The sequence below is a fragment of the Hemitrygon akajei genome, chromosome 7, assembly GCF_048418815.1.
Source record: "Hemitrygon akajei chromosome 7, sHemAka1.3, whole genome shotgun sequence".
Taxonomy (NCBI): domain Eukaryota; kingdom Metazoa; phylum Chordata; class Chondrichthyes; order Myliobatiformes; family Dasyatidae; genus Hemitrygon; species Hemitrygon akajei.
In genome coordinates this window covers 140731972-140754705 of record NC_133130.1, presented here as the reverse complement: position 1 = coordinate 140754705, position 22734 = coordinate 140731972, and the positions used below count along the sequence as shown (strand labels likewise).

At 42.9% G+C, this 22734-nt stretch overlaps 2 protein-coding genes across 2 annotated transcripts in view; one reads left to right on the top strand and one right to left on the bottom strand.

Moving 5' to 3' along the window:
• Positions 1-625: 625 nt before the first annotated feature.
• On the top strand, positions 626-17853 carry coq4 (coenzyme Q4 homolog (S. cerevisiae)). The gene is made up of 7 exons (XM_073052127.1): positions 626-781; positions 1305-1475; positions 3511-3607; positions 5156-5258; positions 11167-11296; positions 13953-14046; positions 17499-17853. Exons 1-7 carry the CDS (start codon positions 676-678, stop codon positions 17674-17676), a joined length of 879 nt encoding a protein of 292 aa, XP_072908228.1. The 5' UTR covers positions 626-675; the 3' UTR covers positions 17677-17853.
• Positions 16775-22734, bottom strand: part of trub2 (TruB pseudouridine (psi) synthase family member 2) — a 25240-nt gene continuing 19280 nt past the window's right edge. The window contains exons 6-8 of the mRNA XM_073052126.1: positions 22059-22131; positions 20278-20414; positions 16775-18409 (exon numbers count right to left, since the gene is read on the bottom strand). Of these exons, the coding sequence (XP_072908227.1) occupies positions 18117-18409; positions 20278-20414; positions 22059-22131 (503 nt within the window). The 3' untranslated portion in view covers positions 16775-18116. The remainder of the gene's footprint in view (positions 18410-20277; positions 20415-22058; positions 22132-22734) is intronic.

The window sequence follows — 22734 nt, the reverse complement described above, 5'->3', positions numbered from 1 at the left end:
AAGATACAGGATCCGTGGAAGTACAAAACATGCAGGTCAGACAGCGTCCGGGGGTGGGGAACCCGTCTGTGTCTCGGGCCGGAACTCCGACTGTTTATTCATTTCCATAGACGCTACCTGGCTTGCCAGTTCCTCCAACATTTTATGGGTGTTAATCTTTGTTCCGACGATCTACAAACTCATTTTCTCCAATAGATACTGCGTGATGTGGGTTTGCAACATATTCTTATTTCAGGTTACCATAACTGTTAATTTTCATTTAGAGTGGATGAACTAAATGCATTGTATTATCATTATCACAACGGTGTAAGGTAAAAAATATATATTGTTAAAATATCACATTGGGGGCAGAACAGCCTTGTTTCATTATCGTCTCCTATATAGGCTCTGAAGACGTTTTTGTCTCTGCGGCTAGTGCGTAGAAACCGTTGCACCATGGCCCCAGGACTTGCCCGATGCGAGATTGTGTTTATATTTTCCCGGGTTAGGGTAGGGAGAATGCGAGAACATTGAAAGCGGCCGGTCTCTCTGTAGCAACTGGCCGGCGCTTCCGGGGGGTGGAGCATCGGGTTAGCGCGGCCGGCGCTTTCGAACAGTGGGCGTGGAGACGAGCGGAGCCGCTGCGCGTTGACGTCACGCGTTTGGCGGCGTCGGGGTGACGGTCGCGCGGACGCCATGGCGACCGCCTTGCAGAGGGCGACCCGGGCCTTGGGAACCGGGGGCTGCCGTCTCTGCCCGAGGCTGGCGGCAGCGGCCCACCCCGGGCCTGGCATCCGAGCAGGTAAGCAGGCTGGGTTTGGAACTCTGGTGTACAGGCAGCGGCACCACCTCTCCCTATTAGCTTGACCAGTGTCACCTCTGACCACACAACGCTCCGCCTATCCTTTCCCCACCATCTTCACCTGCTCTACCTCACCAGCTCTCCTGTCCCTTCGCCCATTCACCCTAAGCTGTTCAGCCCCACCCCTCAGTTCACCTCTCCCGCACTCCTTCACTCCACTGCTGTTTGGCCTCTCTGCAAATAGTGCTAGGTGGCTAGGCAAAGTGCTAGATGGCTCTAACAGCGTGATCACTGGCAAAAGCCAGAGATAGAGGCTTTTATGTATTAGGGGAATCAAGTGGTGTGGTAAAGTTGTGCTGAGGTAAAAGATGAGCCAGGATGCTATTGGGGACCAGGATTGAGGGGCTGAATGGCCGCTACCTACTTTTTTTGGCTTCACACCCTCATCTCTCCCTTCTCCAACACTCCTCCCCACCCTCTCCATTTGACATTGGTTTCTGAACTTGCTGTTATCTAATGACAGGCGCCCGTAATCCACTGCTGCTGCACTCAGTTCGAGCGGTGAGTGCGGAATCCTTTGATGAAGACAGATATTACAGCCTGTACCAAACACACATCCCCACCAACACGCTGCAAAAAACGCTGCTGGCCGCCGGCTCTGCCTTCATGTCTCTGTATGATCCGTACCGCCACGGTGAGTATCTCCTGCTTCCCTCGCTCTGTGGCGTGTGACCGGCCCTGATCACAGCCCGCATAACCTGTCAAGAACGCATCGCACAATGTCTGTAATGCAGAGTGTTTGTGTTTCAATTACACGGTATTTGCAGGAGGAGATACAGTTCCCTGGTATCAGCCACTGTATTAACAATTTGACTTTGACCAGAAAGGCACTGAATGCTACCAGCAATGCCATTGAATTCGCATTGTGCCTTGCCAAGAAAACAAGTTGCTGGGAGAACAGCAGTTTCTTCTTGTGGCAATCCTTCACTGCAGCTCGCCACCACTCCTTCCTGCAGTGTCACTTCCAAGTCTCACATGATCCTAATATTGCTGGTCCTTCATTGTCACTGGGTCTGAACCCTGAGACCCCCCCCCCCCCCATCATGGAATACCTTCATCAGAAGGACTGCAGTGGCTCACCCCCAAGGGCAACTAGTGAAAAACAATGAATGCTGGCCTTGCCAGTACTGAACACATCCCCTAAAAAGTTTGAAGTAAATTATATTATCAAAATGCGTATATGTCACCATATATAACCCTGTAATTCATTTTCTTCTGGGCATATTCAACAAATCTGTAGAATAATTATAACAGAATCAATGGAAGACTTCATCTAGGGCATTCAACCAGTTACACAAATATAATAAATAAGCAATAAATATTGAGAACATGAGTCCTTAAAAGTGAGTCCATAGGTTGTGGGAACAGTTTGATTGAGGGGTAATAACTATTGAGTGAGGTTATCCCCTTTGGTTCAAAAGCCTGATGGTTGAGGGGTAGTAACTGTTCTTGAAACTGGTGGTGGGAGTCTTGAGGCTCTCATACCTCCTTCCTGATGGCAGCAGTGAGAAGAGAGCATGTCCTGGGTGGCGAGGCTCCCTGGTGATGGCTGCTGCTTTCCTGCAACAACGCTTCATGTAGATGTGCTCAGTGGTTGGGAGGGCTTTACCCATGATGAACTGGGCTGTATCCATTACTTCTTGTAGGATTTTCTGTTCAAAGATATTGGTGTTTCCATACCAGGCTGTGGTGCAGCCAGTCAATATACTCTCCACTATATGAGGGGTGATTGATAAGTTTGTGGCCTAAGGTAGAAGGAGTCAATTTTAGAAAACCTAGCACATTTATTTTTCAACATAGTCCCCTCCTACATTTACACACTTAGTCCAGCGGTCTTGGAGCATACGGATCTTGGACCTCCAGGAAGGGTCCACAGCAGGGGTGATTGATAAGTTTGTGGCCTCAGGTAGAAGGAGATGAATTATACAGCTGTCATTACATGCACATGCAGTTTAACCCTTTGAATGATTATGCAGAAATTTGAAGTTAAAAACTCATCGGGGTGATTGACAAGTTCATGGCCTAAGGTAGAAGGCGATGAGTTATACAGCTCTCGTTACATGCACATACAGTTCAACTCTTTGAGTGATTATGCAGAAAGTTTGGTTAATAACTCATCTGCTTCTACCTTAGGCCACAAACTTATCAATCACTCCTTGTACATCCATAGAAGTCTTGTCAAAGTTTTAGATGTCATTCTGAATCTCTGCAAACTTGTAAAAAAAAAGTAGAGGTACTGCTATGCTTTGTTCATTATTGAACTTATGTGCTGGGCATAGGATAGGTTCTCCAAAATAACAGCACTTAGGAATTTAAATTTGCTAACCCTCTCCACCTCTGATCCTTTGATGAGGACTGGCTCATGGACCTCTGGTTTCCTTCTCCTGAAATCTATAATTAGCACCTTGGTCTTGCTGACATTGAGTGGGAGGTTGTTGTTATGACACTATTCTGTCAGATTTTTAATCAACAAACTTGAATATGGCATTGGAGCCGTGCTGTGCTTAGATACATAGTTGTTAGCGTTAAATGTGGAGGAGATGTTGCCAATATGAACTGACTCGGGTCAAATAAGTAACTACACCCTACCCTGTGCAGCAGAGTTGTTGAATCCGATTTTCTGATGAAATGCATGTCATTAAGCTTTATCTGTTTTCATTGTACTGTAGATATGGTGGCTGTTCTATCTGAAACTACAGGGCAGTTAGCAATTCGCAAACTCAGAGACAAGATGAAAAACGATGTGGAGGGATATCGGATTCTGCAGTAAGTGTGGCGGTGGTATGCACCTAAAGCAGGCTGCAGAGCCCTAGTGAAAAACGATGAATACCTTCATCAGAAGGATCCAGCTGTCTCAGGTGGTGTCCCTTTAACAGTACCTCAAGGACAATAGATGGTGCCCTTGCCAGCCAGTTGGTTGGTAAATTGTCTGATATAAATTGTCCTCTGTGTAGGTGAGTGATGAGCATGTGGGTGATGGCAATGAGTTAGAGGGAAATAACTCAGTGAATGGGATTGCTGTGAGAGTTGGCATGGACTGGATGGGAATGACTTCCATTATGAGGAAATCTGACATCGGCAAAAGAATTTTAATGAACTAAAAGCAGAACTTGTAAACCTGAAGAAGGGCCAGAGGGCAGAATATATAAGATAAGGGCAAGACCCAGCAGAGTGAAGGAGAAGAGCAGAGGATGAGGGAAGAGTGAGGTGTTATAGCCAGTGATAGATGATCATCAGAAAGATGGGTCTAGACTAAAGATCCAGAATTGGGAGTTTAAGCCCACTACTGGCAGCAGGGCAATTTAAACTAGGCGGATGAAATAATCCCAGTTTTTAAAAAAAAAAAAAGCCCAGTAGAGTACCTTGAAAAAGTATTCAGCCCCACAAATATTTTCACATTTTGTCTCATTTTCTGAATTTAAAATATATTGTCGGATTTTCTGAGCTAATCTACAAAACGTGCCTCATGTCAAATCAAAAAAAAAATTCAAAACCTGTCAACAATTAACTAAACAAAATTGTGAGGCTAAAAAAGTATTCATCCCCTTTGTAATTTTCCCAATCTACCTGCATATTGAACTGCCACATGACTATTGTAACATTGCCCTCTTTGCATGCCTGTTGTAATTTGTATTCCACGTCCAGCTTGCTGTTTGACGCAGCATACAGTTTGGAGGCCTGTATGTAAGTCCCATCAGGGTATTTTTACCCTTGCAGTTTCTTTACTCTACCCACAAAGATTCTACACCTTCTCATCATATGCAATCTCTTTCCAAGGATTTGATTTAATTTTTTACCAACAGATCCACCCACCTCCTCTGCCTACCTGCTTGTACTTTCAATACGTGTCCTTGGATGTTAAGCTCCCTATCTTCCTTCAGCCACAACTCAGTGATGCCCAAAACGTCATACCTGCCATTCTCAAACTGTGCTACAAGATCACCTACCTTATTCTGTATACTGCGTGCATTCAAGTATAACATCTCAGTCCTGTATTCATCACACTTTTTGATTTTGCCCCCATGTTACACTTCAACTCATCCCACTGACTGCAAAATTTTCCATATCATTTACCTGTGCTTCCTCACAATCTCACTACACACTTCATCCACTTGTAAACTAACTGCCCCGTCCTCATCCCTATCACTCCAGTTCCCATCTGCCTAATCCCCCCTGCCGGATTAGTTCTAATGAACCTGCCTGCAATGATATTGGTCCGCTTTGAGTTTAGGTGTGACTGCTCTGCCAGAATTCTGCTGTTTACCCACTCCTGAGATCAGGATTTCATTGTGTTCCTGATGTTTATGTTTGGAGGGAAAGACCTCGGATCAACACATCTACGCTGGATCTAACCAGCCTGCGAGAGTTGCCCGAAGGAACATTTGGCAAAGAATACGTCCGCTTTCTTGATGTTAATGTGAGTTTAATGCTTTTCTGACCTACCTCAGTCTTCCCTTATGCAGCAAGCCTATTGAAATGGAAACAGATTCTTATCGTTGAGAACTTGGTGTGTATCCAGAGTTCGAATCCTGGCTCGCTGTAGAACATAGATATAGGTTTACTTTCACCTGGACATTGCTGTTCTTCTACCACAGGCAGCGTCTCAGTGAAGCATATTGTCCAGAAGTACGGTAAGTTTTGCATTCAGAAAGCATCTTTAATGGATCCCAGATATCCCAAAATGCTTTTGACATAGTCGCAGAGTCATAGAAAAGTACAGCACAGAAATAGGCCCTTCGACCCATCTAGTCCATGCTGAACCATTTAAACTGCCTACTCCCATTGACCTGCACAGGGACCATAGCCCTCTATACTCTATCATCCATGTATCTTTCCAACTTCTCTTAAATGTTGTAATCAAGCTTGCATCCACCACGTGTGCTGCCTGCTCATTCCACACTTTAACAACCCTCTGAGTTAAGAAGATTCCCCTCATGGTCCCCTTAAAATTTTCACCTTTCACCCTTAATTCATGACCACTAGTTGTAGTCCCACACAACCTCAGTGGAAAAAGCCTGCTTGCATTTACCCTTTCTATACCCCTAATTTTGTATACCTCTGTCAAATCTCCCCTCAGTCTTCCACATTCAAAAGGAATAAAGTTCTAACATATTCACTCTTTCCTTAAAACACGGGTCCTCCAGACCCGGCAACATCCTTGCAAGTTTTCTCTACTCCTTCAACCTTATTTACATCTTTCCTGTATGGAACATCTGAAGAATAGTTGGTGTTTTAATAAACTCCTATAAACATCAGTGTGATAATAACCATTTTATCTGTGTTTGGCTCCTTCACCAAAGATAAGAAATTGTCTCGTCTTTGAGACAGTCCAACAAATAATTTTGTGTTGCATCTCTAAATCCAATCACTTAAGTTTAAGAATGTCTAGAGGAAGGTTTACATCCATTGTCAAAGTGTAAGTAGAAAGCTGGGGGGGGTGGGGGGTAGTGTTGATGTTGAAACACTAATATAGAGAAACAAATCTCACAGTGTCAGGGAAAACAATTAATAACAAGAGTAAATTATTCCAAACTGTAGGAATGGGGCAGAGGACAGATGAGAACTTGCCTCAGACTTGGTCATTTCTCAATGTCCATCAGTGTCCAATAAGACACTAGTCAGGCCACACTTGGATTATGTCAACAGTTTTGGGCCCCTTATCTCAGAAAGGATGCATTGTCATTGGAGAGAGTCCAAAGGAGATTCATGACGATGATTCTGGGAATGAAGAGGTTAACATATGAGGAGCGTTTGGCAGCTTGGGGCCTATACTCACTGGAATTTAGAAGAATGCGTGGAGATCTTATTGAATCCTACCGAATGTTGAAAGATCTAGATAAGGTGGATGTGGAGAGGATGTTTCCTCTGGTGGGAGTATTCAGAACTAGAATGCACAGCCTCAAAATTGAGGGATGACCTTTTAGAACAGAAGTAGGGAGGAATTTTTTTAGCCGGTGTGGTGAATCTGTGGAGTGCCCTGTCACAGACTGCGGTGGAGGCCAAGTCGGTGGGTATATTTAAAGCAGAAGTTGATAGATACCTGATTGGTCGGGCATCAAGAGGTATGGTGAGAGGACAGTTGAATGGGATCTGGGATAAGCCATGATGAAATGGCGGAGCAGACTCGATGAGCTGAATGGCCTAATTCTGCTCCTTTGTCTTATGGTCTTATGAGTTTAGGAAAACACAGTAGAACAATAATATGGATCTCCACTTCTGTCGTACTGATGCAGCAGAGAGTGCTACTGGGTCTATGGTTCTGGTGATAGTGGATAGAAACAGAACATAAATTCCAGAAAAATACAATAATTCCATGGTAATGAGAAATTAAACATATTGTGTTGAATAGCATTGTGAAGGGTAAAGAGTGTCATGGGTTTCAATTTAGAGATTTGTGAGGGTAGAATTCAATCCAAAATAGTATGACATAATGCATTTTTGGAGGACAGGCACAACAAGGAACTATGTAATAAATGGTATGATGTTATAGAGCTGCATTATTACCTTGCAACTCTTTAACTCAATTCCTCCCCACCCCCATTTCTGCTGGCAGCTCAATCCCCACTTGCACAATCCTCTGAGTAAATGAGTTTCCCCTCTGATTTCCTTTAAATATTTCACCTTTCACCCTATGCCAATTATCTCTAGTTCTAACCTCACCCAGACTGAGGTGGAAGAGCCTGCTTGCTTTCACCCTAAATATATCCCTCATAGTTTTAAATAACTGTGTCAGATTTTCCCTCATTCTTCTGTGCTCCAAGGAATAAAGTCCTAACCTATTCAACCTTTCCTTACAACTCAGGTCCTCAAGTCCTAGCAACATAGTTGTAAATTTTCTTTGCATTCTTTCAAACTTGATATCTTTCACCATTGATATCTTTGCAACTTCAACACGACATCCTAACTCCTGTATTCCATGTCCTGATTTATGAAGGCCAATGTCCTGCCATGCAGGAGTTTGTCAAAAGCCTTGCTAAATTCCATGCAGAAAACATCTACCACCTTCTTCATCATGAACCTTCTTGGTAACCTCCTTTAAAAAAAAACCCCTATAAGATTGGTTAGATATGACCCGGCATCCAGAAAGCCACGTTGACTATCCTTAATTAGGCTCTTATCTATCCAAATGCTTATATATCCTGTCCCTTAGAATACCTTCCAATAATTTATGCATGACCAACATCTGACTCACAATTTCCTGGCTTGTTCTTGGAGCCTTTCCTGAATAACATCAGCTATCATACAGCTTTTCAGCCCTGGCCAAGGATGTTTCAAATATCTCTGCCAAAGCCCCTGCAATTTCTGCACCAGCCTCCCACAAGGTCCAAGGAGACACCTTGTCAGATCTTGGGTATTTATCCACTCTAATTCGATCCTCTTCTGTAATTCAGATACAGTCTCTGACCTTACTATTCTTTTGCCTTAGTTCTGTAGTCTTTGTGTCTGTCTCCCTGGTAAATGCAAGTGAAAATAAATTAAGATCTCTCCCATCTCTTTCAGCTGCATGCATAGATGTCCATGATGATCTTCAAGAGAACTGATTTTGTTCCATGCTATCCTTTTGCTCTTAATATATATCCATAGAAACCTTTGGATTCTCCTTCAGTGTCTGCCAGAGCAACCTCATCTTCTTTCAGCTCTCATGATTTCTGTCTCGTGTTCTGCATTTCTTATACTCCTCAAGTACTTGATTTAATCCTAATTGCCCATACCTGATATGCACCACCTCCTTTTTTCTTTACCAGGGCCTCAATATTCTCTAATTAACCAAGATTCCCCCAAACTGTTATGCTTGCCTTTTATTCTTTCAGGAACAGACAGATTCTGTATTCTCAGTATTACACTTTTGAAAGCCTCCCATCCAAATCCACACCTGCTAGTTCCCGTTTGATGCCATCAAAATTGGCATTACTCCACTTTAGAATCTCTATCCAAGGACCCGAGCTAACTCTCTCCATAATTATCTTGAAACTAACAATATTAAGGTCACTAGAGTGGCTCTTTCTCATTCCTTAAGAGCAGATCGAGCTGGTAACAAACTCTCTCTAGTTGGGCCTATATTGATTAAGGAGACTTTCTGAAAACATTTAACAAACTCTTTCCCATCCAATCTTTTATAGTATAGGAGTCTGAGTCAATATGCAAGACATAAAAAAGTAGTAGTTATCACAACCTTGTATTTCTTACAACTGTCTTCTATCTCTCTATGTATTTGTTCCTCTAAATCCCACGGATTATTTGAAGGTCTATTATAGTCCTGTTAACGTGGCCATCCTTTTTTTCTTTATTCCTCAGTCCCACCCATATTGCTAAGTAGATACAGTGGCATGCGAAAGTTTGGGCACCCCTGGTCAAAATTTCTGTTACTGTGAATAGCTAAGGGAGTAAAAGATGACTGATTTCCAAAAGGCATAAAGTTAAAGATGACACATTTCTTTAATATTTTAAGCAAGATTACTTTTTATTTCCATCTTTTACAGCTTAAAAGTAACAAAAAAGGAAAAGGGCCCGAAGCAAAAGTTTGAGCACCCTGCATGGTCAGTACTTAGTAACACCCCCTTTGGCAAGTGTCACAGTTTGTAAACACTTTCTGTAGCCAACTAAGAGTCTTTCAATTCTTGTTTAGGGGATTTTATCCCATTCTTCCTTGCAAAAGACTTCTAGTTCTGTGAGATTCCTGGGCTGTCTTGCATGCACTGCTCTTTTGAGGTCTATCCACAGATTTTCGATGATGTTTAGGTCGGGAGACTGTGAGGGCCATGGCAAAAGCTTCAGCTTGCACCTCTTGAGGTAGTCCATTGTGGATTTTGAGGTGTGTTTAGGTTCATTATCCTGTTGTACAAGCTATCCTCTTTTCACCTTCAGCTTTTTTACAGACGGTGTGATATTTGCTTCCAGAATTTTCTGGTATTTGAATTCATTCTTCCCTCTATCAGTGAAATGTTCCCCGTGCCACTGGCTGCAACACAAGCCCGAAGCATGATCGATCCATCCCTGTGCTTAACAGTTGGAGAGGTGTTCTTTTCATGAAATTCTGCACCCTTTTTTCTTCAAACATACCTTTGCTCATTGTGGCCAAAATTCAGCATCAGAAGTTTGCAAAGGAACATCTAAACAAGCCTGATGCATTTTGGAAACAAATCCTGTGGACTGATGAAGTTAAAATAGAACTTTTTGGCCGTAATGAGCAAAGGTATGTTTGGAGAAAAGAGGGTGCAGAATTTCATGAAAAGAACACCTCTCCAACTGTTAAGCACGGGGGTGGATCGATCACGCGTGGGCTTGTGTTGCAGCCAGTGGCACAGGGAATATTTCACTGGTAGAAGGAAGAATGAATTCAATTAAATACCAGAAAATTCTGGAAGCAAACATCACACCATCTCTAAAAAAGCTGAAGATGAAAAGAGGATGGTTTCTACAACAGGATAATGATCCTAAACATGCCTCAAAATCCACAATGGACTACCTCAAGAGGTGCAAGCTGAAGCTTTTGCCACGGCCCTCACAGTCTCCCAACCTAAACATCATCGAAAATCTGTAGATAGACTTCAAAGGAGCAGTGCATACAAGACAGCCCAAGAATCTCACAGAACTAGAAGCCTTTTGCAAGGAAGAATGGGATAAAATCCCCCAAACAAGAATTGAAAGACTCTTAATTGGCTATAGAAAGCATTTACAAGCTGTGATACTTGCCAAAGGGGGTGTTACTAAGAACTGACCATGCAGGCTGCCCAAACTTTTGTCTCGGGCCCTTTTCCTTTTCTGTTATTTTTAAACTGTAAAAGATGGAAATAAAAAGTAATCTTGCTTAAAATATTAAAGAAATGTGTCATCTTTAACTTCATGCCTTTTGGAAATCAGGTCATCTTTTACTCACTTAGCTATTCACAGTAACAGAAATTTTGACCAGGAGTGCCCAAACTTTTGCGTGCCACTGTAAGTCCTCCAGTATGTCTTCCCTGAGCACAGCCGTGACATTTTCCCTGATGAATAATGCCTCCCCTCCCCCTTAATATCTTCCCATTTATCATGTCTAAAACACAGGAAACCCGGAACATTGAACTGCCAGTCCTGCCACTCCTGCAACCAAGTGTCATTAACTGGGTTAATCATTGAAACAATTACACAGTGCAACCAAGGGTTATATCAGCTTCTATATTAAGATGCAATTATGAATTACAATGGCTCAAAAGGTCTTGCTCATTAATTATCCTGTGTCAAATCTCACTTGGAAATCCGGAGATTAGTGTTTGTGACTGGCATGCTGTCTTGACACATGTGGCTCTTAAATAGGCATGAGCTCAGTCAGTTCCTTCTGTTTGCAGCGAGTTACTCCTGACAGTCGGATGCCTGTGAAGTTTGTTGATGATGAGGAGCTTGCGTATGTGATCCAGCGTTACCGTGAAGTGCACGACTTCATGCACACGTTACTGGGCATGCCTACTAACATGCTTGGTAAGACATTTCACTTGGGATGGGTTTTGGGTGTTGATCTTTTGAGGTAATTTGAGGGTATTTGCCAATGTATACCTGGCTACCTTTTCTTGCCATTTAATTGGAATGTATTACCCTCAGACTGTTCTTTGGGAAAATAATGAAACACAAAAGAGGGTAAAGGGATCTTTGAAAGATGAACACAGGATCACTTGCTTTGCAGTCTCTCACAAAGAGCAGGCCAGACAAAGCAAAATTGGATTGAAATAGAATCCAAAAGCAAGATTAGTCACCGGCAGTAAATGTTCTGAGGATCCAACTGTTCTATGCATTCACAGAGAAGGTGAGTAATATCAAAGTTAAGCTAACCATATCTAAAACAATGGGATCAGTTCCAGCCAAGCTACTGTAGATATAAATAGTCAGGGATAGGTGAGGTTTGTCCCAATTGATGAAAGATGTAAAGTGTGAGGGGTGAATTATGGAGGCAATTAAGTCTTTCTGAGGAAGTTACCTGGCACAGGAGCAGCAGCAACTGACAATGAAACTACAGCAAATCTGAAATGAAAACTGAAGCAGTTAGTGTTCAAGATCTGCAGAAGGCCAAGGTAAACATACTGTCTTGAATTAGGGTAAATGATATGCCTTCGAGAAGGAAGGGAGTGAGGAAATATAAAGATAACGGCAGTATAAAATAACTGATTTTTTTAAAAAGGTTGTTAAATGACAAGTTGATTTGTGGCTGAGAGTCAGCAAACGCATCAGACTTGAAGAATGACTGGGGCGAACGCGTGTCTATGCCACACCAGTGAGTTTTAATCAAACGCAATACAAACTGGTCACCATGTTTAAAAACTGGGAAAGGCTTGGAGGTGGGATCTAAAACTGCAGGAAAAAATGCCTAATTACCTGAGTAGACAGAATGGTAGACATTATATTTAAGAAAGATTGTGGCTAAGAAAGGAAAATTTAGGGCCAGTGTACACCTTGATCAGGTTAAAATATTTGCAGTTGTTCAATCTCTTCAATATTCACAAACTGCAGAGCTACTGTATTGATGACTGCTTCATGCACGCATGCTGAGCTTGTGAATTTCATCAACTTTGCCTCCAACTTCCACCCTGCCCTTAAATTCACTTGGTCGATTTCTAACACTTCTCTCCCCTTTTTCAATCTGTCTTCATCTCTAGAGACAAACTGTCTACTGATATCTTTTATAAACTTACCGATTGCCACAGCTATCTTGACTATACCTCTTCCCATCCTGTCTCCTGTAAAAGTACCTTTTCTCAATTCCTTCGACTCTGCTGTATCTGTTCATAAAATCCAGCTTTCCTTTCCAGAACGTTACAGATGTCCTCTTTCAAAGAACAGAGTTTCCCTTCCTCCAGCATTGATGCTGCCCTCACCCTCATCTCCTCCATCCTGAACATCTGTACTTACCCATCTTCCTGCCACCTTAACAGTGATAGAGTTCCTCTTGACCTTACCTACCACCCCATGAGCCTCCACATCCAACACATTATTCTCCACAATTTCCGCCATCTCCAAAAGGATCCTAGCACCAAACACATCTTTACCTCTCACCACTTTCCACATGGATCGCTCCCTCCATGGTTTCCTTGTCCATTCGTCCCACCCCACTAATCCCCTTCCCAACACTTATTCCTGAAGCAGCCTATGTGTTACACCTGCCAAATCCCCTCCTCCCCCAATTCATTCAGGGCTCTAAACCGTGTAAGGATACACTTCACCTGTGAATCTTCTGGGGTCGTCTATTGTGTACAGTGCTCCCAAAAGCAGAACCTCCCGGTGACCAAACATTTTAATTCCAATTCCCATTTTTGTTCCAATATGTCAGTCCATGAACTCCTCTTGTGCCATGATGAAGTCACCCTCAGGGTGGAGGAGCAACACCTTAGGTCTAGGTAGCCTCCAACCTGATGGCATGAATATCGATTTCTCCTTCCGGTAAAAAAAAAATTTCCTCCTCCTCTTCCCCCCCCCCCCCTTACTTTATTCCCCAGTCTGGCCACTTACCTCTTCTAACCTATCACATCCCTCCTCCTTCCCTTTCTCCTATGGTCCACTCTTCTCTCCTATCAGATTCCTTCCTTTCCAGCCCTTTACCTTTCTTACCCACCTGGATTCATCTGTCACTTTCCAGCTGTCCCCCTTTCCCTCTTCCCCCCACCTTTTATTCTGGTGTCTCCTCCCCCTTCCTTTCCAGTCCTGAAGAAGAGTCTCAGTCCAAAACATCCACTGTTTATTGATTTCTATAGATGCTGTCCAACCTGCTGAGTTACTCCAGTATTTTTTTTTCTGTGTTGCTTTGAATTTCCAGCATATGCAGAATTTCTCATGTACAATCCAGTTCACAAAATTGTCTCCAGTTCGGCGTGTAAACCAGCTCTAGGTTGGGAAATTGGAGAACATTACTGCGAGTATAAAGTTCATATTGAGGGACATTGTTTTGACCCATCTGGAAATTTGTTAGTGGACGATTGACTATGAGTAATCTATAATCTGGGCCTGAAGTGCTGTGGATGTTCTGAAATTCAGTTTTGTTTACCTCACAGGGAAGAGTGTAAAGGTGTGCTTGATGTGTGCTGCTAGATTGGTGATGGAAATCGGCTGACCATTGCCCCTAACACAGTTGTTTCTCTGTACTGAACAGGTGAGGTTGCTGTCAAGTGGTTTGAGGCAGTACAGACTGGTCTACCCATGTGCATTCTGGGAGCTGTGTTTGGCCCTTTCCGCATATCTGCCAGGTAAAGGTTTCTGTTGCCTCTCTGAATTGGTTTTGAATCCTGAGCTGGCTTGTAGTCATACAGCACATAAAAAGGCCCTTCAGCTCACCCCATCTATGCCAACCACCAAATACTTCTTTATACCAATCCTATTTAGCAGCTGTTGGTCTATTGTGTTTTTGCAACTCAAGACTTCATCCACATATTTAAATATGTGGCAGTCACTCCCCCTCCATCACTCATTTAGGCATTATGTTCCACATGTTACCACCCTCCAGGTGAAAATACTCTACTTCTGATCTTTTCCATACCTCTTAAATCTTAAGACACATCTGCTTTGGGGAAAAGTTTTTGCTTTTTCTGTACCCCTCGTAATTTTGCATATCTTTATCATGTTCCCTTTGGCCTCCTCCACTCCAGGTAAAACAAACCCAGCCAGTTCAGTTTCTCCTCAAAATTTAAAAGCTCTATCCTAGTTATTTCTGTACTGTCCAGTGAAATCAGATTCTTCCTCTAGTACTGTGACCAGAATTGTATACAATACTCCAGCTGTAGCCTAACCAATGTTTATAACCTGTCCTTTTGGTCTATTCCCTGGCTAATGAAGACAGATATCCCGTATGCTGCTTCGCACTCTATTTACCTGTCCGGCCATCCTTAAGAAACTTTGGACTTGTACACTCTTCTTTTCTCAATGCTCCGTAGGTCCCTATCATTCACAATATACAGTACTGTGCAAAAGTCTTAAGAAGGTATATGTAGCTAGAGTGATTAAGGCTTTTGCACAGTACTGTAATAATTTTGTGTATTGCACTGTACTGCTGCCATAAAATAAAAACAGATTTAATGACTTGAGTGATGATAAACCTGATTCTGATCTGGGTCTCTATTGTGGACAGAGTTGGAATGGGGAATCACAGATGGGAAGAGGGAAGGGAGCTGTAAGCACCAGAGAGACATTCTTTATTGATCAATAAACTACCGGTAGTTGTTTAGAATCAAATGACCTTGCTTGGTGTCTTGGGGTTGGGTGTGTCTACACCCACACCATCCCTCACACTCCTCTGCCACTGGTCTCACAGCACTCCACTCAGCATTTTCAACATCCTTTGCTCCCACTAGATTTACAAACTCATTCTCCACTTCACATTGACAAATACAGTACTGCGCAAAAGTCTTAGGCATGCTAGCTATATATATATAGTATATCTGAAGGTCGCTAGTTCGAGCCTTGGCTGAGGCTTGTGTGTGTGTCCTTGAGCAAGGCACTTAACCACACATTGCTCTGCGACGACCCCGGTGCCAAGCTGTATGGGTCCTAATGCCCTTCCCTTGAACAACATTGGTGGCGTGGAGAAGAGAGACTTGCAGCTTGGGCAACTGCTGGTCTTCCATTAAAAAACCTTGCCCAGGCTTGCACCCTGGAAACTTTCCAAGGTGTAAATCCATGGTCTATCGAGACTAACGGGGGCCTACATATGTGCCTAAAACTTGTGCGTAGTACTGTAGAGTCAGTGGGCACTTTAGGTACCTCCTGTACCTAATAAAGTGGCCACTGGAGTGTATGCTTATGGTCTGCTGCTGCTGCTGTACCCCATCCACGTCAAGCCTTCTTGTCAACTTGAACCAGTTTGGACATTCTCCCCTGACCTCTCTCATTAACAAGGTGTTTTCACCCAAGGTGCTGTTGACTAGGTTTTTTTTTCCTCCACACCATTCTCTATAATCCCAGGAGAATCAGCAGTTATTGAGATACTCAAACCACACCCCATTTGGCACCACAAACATTCCAGGATCTGTCACTTCACATTTCTTCCTCATTCTGATGTTCAGTCTGAACAACAACTAAACCTCTTGACCACGTCTGCCATATGATTGGCTGACTAGATAATTTGCATTAACAAGGTGTACCTAATAAAATGGCCACTGAGTGTATATCCTGTCATTGTTGGACACCACAAGTATGTCACTTGTCAGTTCAAGATTCAATTCTAACTGCCGGTGTTCTTCCCAACTGTAATGTATGATGCTACACTATTGTTTTTTCAGGTTCAGGCTGCTCCAGTGAGCTGCTCTGTTTCCAGAGGTTGGGATGTATCAGTGCTGTAGCACTCACCATTTTGTTCCCTGTTTTGGCACACTTGCCTTTGTGTGGGGTGCAAAGCTTTTATTACCACTTCTGACCTTAGCAGGGAAGAGGTCACTGTTGCCCATTGGGGACTCCAGCAACTCTTACTAACACGTTTACACCTGAAATTTTTTTCCCTCCTCTCCCTCACTGACCATCCATCACTGGGGCAGCTTTCACCTCTGTGGGCTCTCGAGTTGGTGGTGGGAAAGGGCTGCTTCACAACCTTCTTCAGCTCAGTGTTTATCAAGCGGGCTGATAGAGGTGGTTACAGTTCCGGTCTCCAACCATCTCACTGCCTTGATACGACTGCATTTCTGACTTGCATTGGGTTTGAAGAATTGACTTACTGCCTTGACAGGTTACAGTAGTTGGTCTCTTGGTGGTTGAGAGTAGTGTAGCCACTGGCTCTGCTACTAAACAGGAGGCTACTGCGTGTCTCAGTCTATCACAGTTTTGGCACATACTGCTTGACATTCCACATATTACTCTTATTCTTGTTTGTCCAAACTCTGTTGCCAATGTTAATGAATGGAATAAAGCAGGTCCCCTAGATCTGGCAATGAGTTAACGATCCTTGTTGGGGTGGGACTGGAGTGAGGACATGAATGACTCAGTAAGTGGTTTACAACAATCCAACAGCTTTATTGGGTTAAATGGAGAAACCCGTTTATTCTGAGATTTTTAAAAACAGGTTTTAAGTTCTCACACTGAAACCAATGTCTTGTTGCTGTGACCATCCCAACCCCATTCAAGCTTTTCCCATATTTATTCAAACCAATCTGTTTCAAACAAGATGCAGGCCACTGCATCAAACGAATCTAAAAATGAACAGGAGTCCTATCCAATAAGATCATGGCCTGTGCACCAATTTCTCATCTGTTCCCCAAACCCATCTCAGCCATACATTCAACTTACAATCTCCCTCCACGCCACTACCTTTAATGATTCTCTCACTAGAATGAAATTTGTCTGATCATATTCCCTGTTAAGTTCCCTTCAGAATCTTGCAAGATTATTTTTGTTCTTCTAAATTCTGAGGGAATCTTTCCAGGCAATCCTTTCCTCCCAGAAATCAACCCAGTGAACCTTCTCCAAATTATGTCCAAAAATGAGAGCAAAGCTGAGTTCTCCCAATTGTGGACTCGGATTTCTCTTTCTTTATCCTTCACTTCCTTGAGCCAATAAAGGACAAAGCTGTGTTTTTCCATATTAACTGTTCTGAATTAATCCATAACAAATGTTGAATAGTTGTTCTCCAAAACGTCACTGGGAGAGAGACGTCTGAGTATAGATATGAGACTCTTATGTAGGGCTAACTTATCCTTATGTCTCCCTAACACAGGAATATCCAAATTTTAACAAGAGACCTGATCCCATGGGCTGTACGATGTGGCAGAGCTGCTCACTGTGTACTGAACATCTACTATGAGAATCGATGGGAGCAGAACTTACAGTCACTGCGGGAGGAGATTGGGATCCTACCATTTCCGTCTTCATTGTCTAATCAGGGCATAAAATAGGGGTATTGATGGTGAGGTTTGTTAAAGCCATCAAATAAGAGTTATAATATCACAGCTAAAGAAATTTGGCTGCAAGCAGAAGTTGTTCTGGAGCTGTCATGTATGGGAAGTAAAACATCCTCTCAACATGTCTGTGCATACTGGCTACCACAATAAAATCACTAATCTTCATTTTAATTTGGTCTCCAGTTAGGCTTTTGCAGAATTATCTGACACAGCCTGCTTGCCAATGTCTTTGGTTTAGAAACATTTACTGATCCAAATCGCGAGTTCCACAGTACTGCAAATGAAAGGACCTTACTGGCATTGACTGCTGTAGATTTCCTTGTAGAAACACCACAAGAATATATTTCACTCTTGATCAGTAAACACAGATGGAGCAAATCAAAATCTTGTGACCACAGGTTTGTGCATAGTTCAGCCAATCAGTTCTTAGCCACTTAGGGCACTGGAAACCTCTGCAGTAATCCAGCGGGCATGTCTTCCTCAGAAATGTCACTATGTCTCCAGCTGTCCTTTAGGAGAGCAGCTTCCACTCTAGGCTGGTTGCGTTGGATTGCTATGGATATGCTCTGTAATTTCCAGTTCGTTCTGATTAACGCATCGTCCAGTGTGAAAATCCCATCACGTGTACGTCGCACGCTGGTGCAAACTGCTGAAGATTTCAGCTCCAAACCTATCTCGTGGACAATCTTACGCAGGTACTGCTGGGTCTCATGTACACATTGGACCTCTGAGGGGAAAGGCAAACATTCAAAGTTAGCCAAGTTAAACACTATCAGTGAAGTGCCAATAACTGAATGACATTGGGGAAGAATAAGCTAACTGGGCCAATCACACAAATACAGTTACACGCAAATAATCATTTGTAAATCATCAGGACAAGGCATCTGCTGGTTCCCAAACTCCTGTGGGTTTAATACAATTTTGTATTGTCTTAAAAAGGTGAATCACTAGATTCTGGAGGACTGGAAAATTGTAAATGTCACTCCATTCTTCAAGGGTGGGAGGCAGAAGTTAGGAAAGTATAGGCTAGTTAGCCAGACTTCAGTGGCTGGGAAGATGTTGGAATCAATTGTTAAGAATGAGGTCTTGGGTACTTGGAGCACATGATAAAATAGGGCATAGTTAGCATGGTTTCCATAAGGGAATATTTTGCCTGGCAAATCTGTTGGAATTATTTGAGGAAATAACAAGCAGGATAGACAAAGAATTGGTGGATGTTGTATTTGGATTTTCAAAGGCCTTTGACGAGGCACTGCACATAAAGCTGCTTAGCAAGATGAGAGCACATGGTATTACATGAAAGATACTAGCACAGATAGAGGATTGGTTGATTGGCAGGAGGCAAAAATTGAGAATAAAGGGAGCCTTTTCTGGTCGGCTGCTGGCAACTAGTGGTGTTCCACAGTTGTTGGTGTTGAGACTGCTTTTTATGTTGTATGTCAATGATTTGGTGACAGAATTAATTGATTTGTGGCCAAGTTTGCAGACAATATGAAGACAGATAAAAGGGCAGCTAGTGTTAAGGAAGCAGGGAGACTGCAGAAGGGCTTGGACAGATTAGAATGGTCAAAGAAGTGGCTGATGGAATACTGTAATGGGAGGTGAATGGTCATGCATTTTGGTAGAAGGAACAAAAGCGTAGACTATTTTCTAAATGGGCAGAAGTTTCAAAAATCCAAGGTGCAAAGGGACTTCTGTAGGATGTCCTGAAATTAGCTTGCAGGCTGAGTCGGTGGTGAGGAAGGCAAGGGCAATGTTAACATTCATATCGAGAGTACTAGAATACAAAAGCAATGACGTAATGCTGAGGCCTCACTTGGAGGACTGTGAGCAGTTTGGGGCGCGTTATCTTAGAAAGGATGTACTGATACTGGAGAGAGTTCAGAGGAGGTTCACATAAGTGATTCTGGGAATGAAAGGGTTATTGTACTAGAAGCATTTGATGGTCTGGGGCCTATTCTCTCTGGAATTTAGAAGAATAAGAGAGGATCTCATTGAAACCTATTGAATATTGAAAGGCCTAGATAGAGTGAGTGGATGTGTAGAGGATGTTTCCTATAGTGGGGAAATTTAGGACTAGAGGGTACAGCCTCAGTTTACAGGGACATCCATTTAGAACAGAAATGAGAAATTTCTTTAACTAGAGGGGAGTGAGTCAATGGAAATCATTTCCACGGTGGCTGTAGAGGCCAGGTAATTTAGTGTATTTAAGGCAAAGCTTGATAGGTTCTTGATTAATCAGGGCATGAAAGGTTACAGGGAGAATGGGGTTGAAAGGGAAAATGGATCAGTCATGATGAAATGGTGAAGCAGACTTGATGTGCCAAATGGCCTAATTCTGCTGCTATCTCTTATGGTCTTATGAATTAAAGGTGGGTCTGATGCCAAAATCCCGAGCATGCCAGTCCAACAGTTTTGCTGTACTATACTGTACTACAGGAGATCAGAGATTAGTATGCTAACAGCCACATTGATACTAAAATAATCTTGAGTGGTCAGCACCTTCACAACAGGAAGAATCAAACTCTTAGCAACAAACAAAACTAAATCTACAGTGAGGAATGGATGTGAACCAACCATCTTCTATCAACATACCCAGAATGAAATTCGGAAGGCAGAACTCTATACATCGAATGCCAGTGATGATGGGAGGGGATTTGTTCATTGGACGTAACATCCCCTGGCATGCAAGCTCGTATGCTTCTTGGCTTTGCAAATCAATGCCAGAATACCTAGGGTAGGAAAGTTAAAGCAGTTACAAAGCATCACACCCCCAAGCTCAGGACCCACAATATATGGACACTTCTTTGTGCCCATTTATATTTGCTGACTGTGCACTATGGGCATATATTGCAGAGCTTGGACTGTGCTACATCAGCTCATTACATGCTTGGTCCACATGTGGACTAAAATAAAGTCCAAATGGTAAACTTTCTGCACAAGGAAAAGTTGAAACCCAGTAAACACAGTGGGTAGTGGGATCTTTCTCTGCACTCTCTTAGATAAAAAAAACAGATGATCATGGTTGTTGGAGGCCAGTTATCCCAGCTCCTGCATATTGCTTCAGGAGTTCCTTAGAGCAGTGTCCTAGTCCCAACCACATTTTGCTGCTTCACATTTCTTCCATCATAATGTCAAAGCAAGTCCATCCACAACTCCACACGACAGAAGGACCCAGATGACATTCTGTCTGGAAATGGAGATTCCATTCTATCCAAGGGTTTCATAGCTCCCTTTAACTTTCAATGATGTTCCCATCTCCAAAATCCTCAACATTCTGAGAGGGTGGGGTACTTCACAGTTGACAAGCCATATAAACACTGTGGCTTAAAGAACAGATCTTTGAATGTGTATTCTACAGCGATCGATTTGTCTTTTAACACCCCAGGACATTTCCACCATCTACAAGGCATATGATGGAATATTCTCAATATGCCAAGAAGCAGTGCAGTGCCAACAACACTCAAGAGAATTGCCACCACCCAAGACAGAACAGGCTGTCCAACTGCGATTAAAATTTCTATTTTAAACAATTCTCCACCTCTCAATATCTGCAGTGTATACAAAATATATGGCAGAATTAATCAAGACTCCAAGTCACCAAACAAACTGACTTGGAAACTGGTTATTGTTCCTTCGGTGTCAATAGTTCACAATCTCTTTGTATCACTTCGCGCCCTGGACTATAAGAAAGTTGGCACAGGCATCCCTGCTCTTGCTGAGTGATGCCCACTTCTCATGTTGCAATTAAGAAACCTGCTCTGCTCCCAATGGTAGGTGAGGGAACTTGGGTAATGAATAACATGATGAAGGTGGAGGTTAGCCGCAATCCTTGCTCCAAATTAAAGAACTTGGTAGTGCAAGTGTGGCCATTACTCTCTCCACTCTTGCTTCATTGGGACAGGACTCAGTGATGTGGAAAGACTGATGTGTGTTTATTCTCTCTACAGAGAGAAGATTAGGTTGCGGTGTTTGAAATAAAACAGGAATTTCAGTAACAGAGACAAATGGTATCACCAGTAGGAAATCAACAACCAGACAGGGATCTGGCAATTGGAACTAGGACCATGAGACCTTTCTGACACAGGTTGAGATACAGTTCCTTAAAGGGCAGTAGAAGTAAATCCATTAAGAATAAGATATAAATGTGAAAAGAAATAAGACATTCTAAGGCTAAGGTAAAAGGAAGGAATAAGTCTAACAAAAATATAGTACCAGGATAATAGGCTGAATGGCCTCAATTACAAAATCTGATTCTATAAAATATACTGCAATGGTCTGTTTCAGTTACAATTTTTCTCCTCCCTATCTCTGTACTCTAGGAGTCCACCATCACCCAAGCTTGCAAAAAAGTACCTCCTTGTCCGGAAACCTACATTATCAGTGCTTTCTGGTGGCTGCCCTGGATCACAGCGATGATGCGCTCCAAATTGTCCCGAGTGATGTGATCTGCAACAACATATCACGGTGTCAGTAAAGGCCTTGCCAGCACCCACTTCAATAACCCTAGTGCACTGGGCTCATGCTGCAGCTGATGCAGTGTTACAGCAGAGCACTGAAGGATCTGGACCCCCACTGAGTCCCCTTCAGACACCGAAGAACAGGCAGCAAGCACTAAGTACATCAGGCTGAACAGAATCAAACATAAATCGAGAGACAGAATCCCAATTTGAATGAGAAGGCAGGTAGGAAGGTATGCTCAACATTTTTCAGCACAGAGGTAACAGGCAGAAAAGTGACAAGCCAGAATAATCATGGGGCAATGTTTCTGAAGAGGGTATAGCTTAATAGACAAAAGAGGGGGGTGCTGTGAGGAAGGGTCAGCTGGGACCAGAGGGCAAGAGGATGCTCCTTAAATCTGTTCTCATTATCTAATACTTATCCCTATACCTCCTCCATCACCACCATTCAGGGAAAATAACAGGTCTGACAGAGTCACATACACCTCCTCCAACCATGGTAGCCACAGCTATAGTGGGATGCTATTGGTGTATCGGAGTTCAGAGTTCAATTCCAGTGCCATCTGTAAGGAGTACATCCCCCAAGAGGACC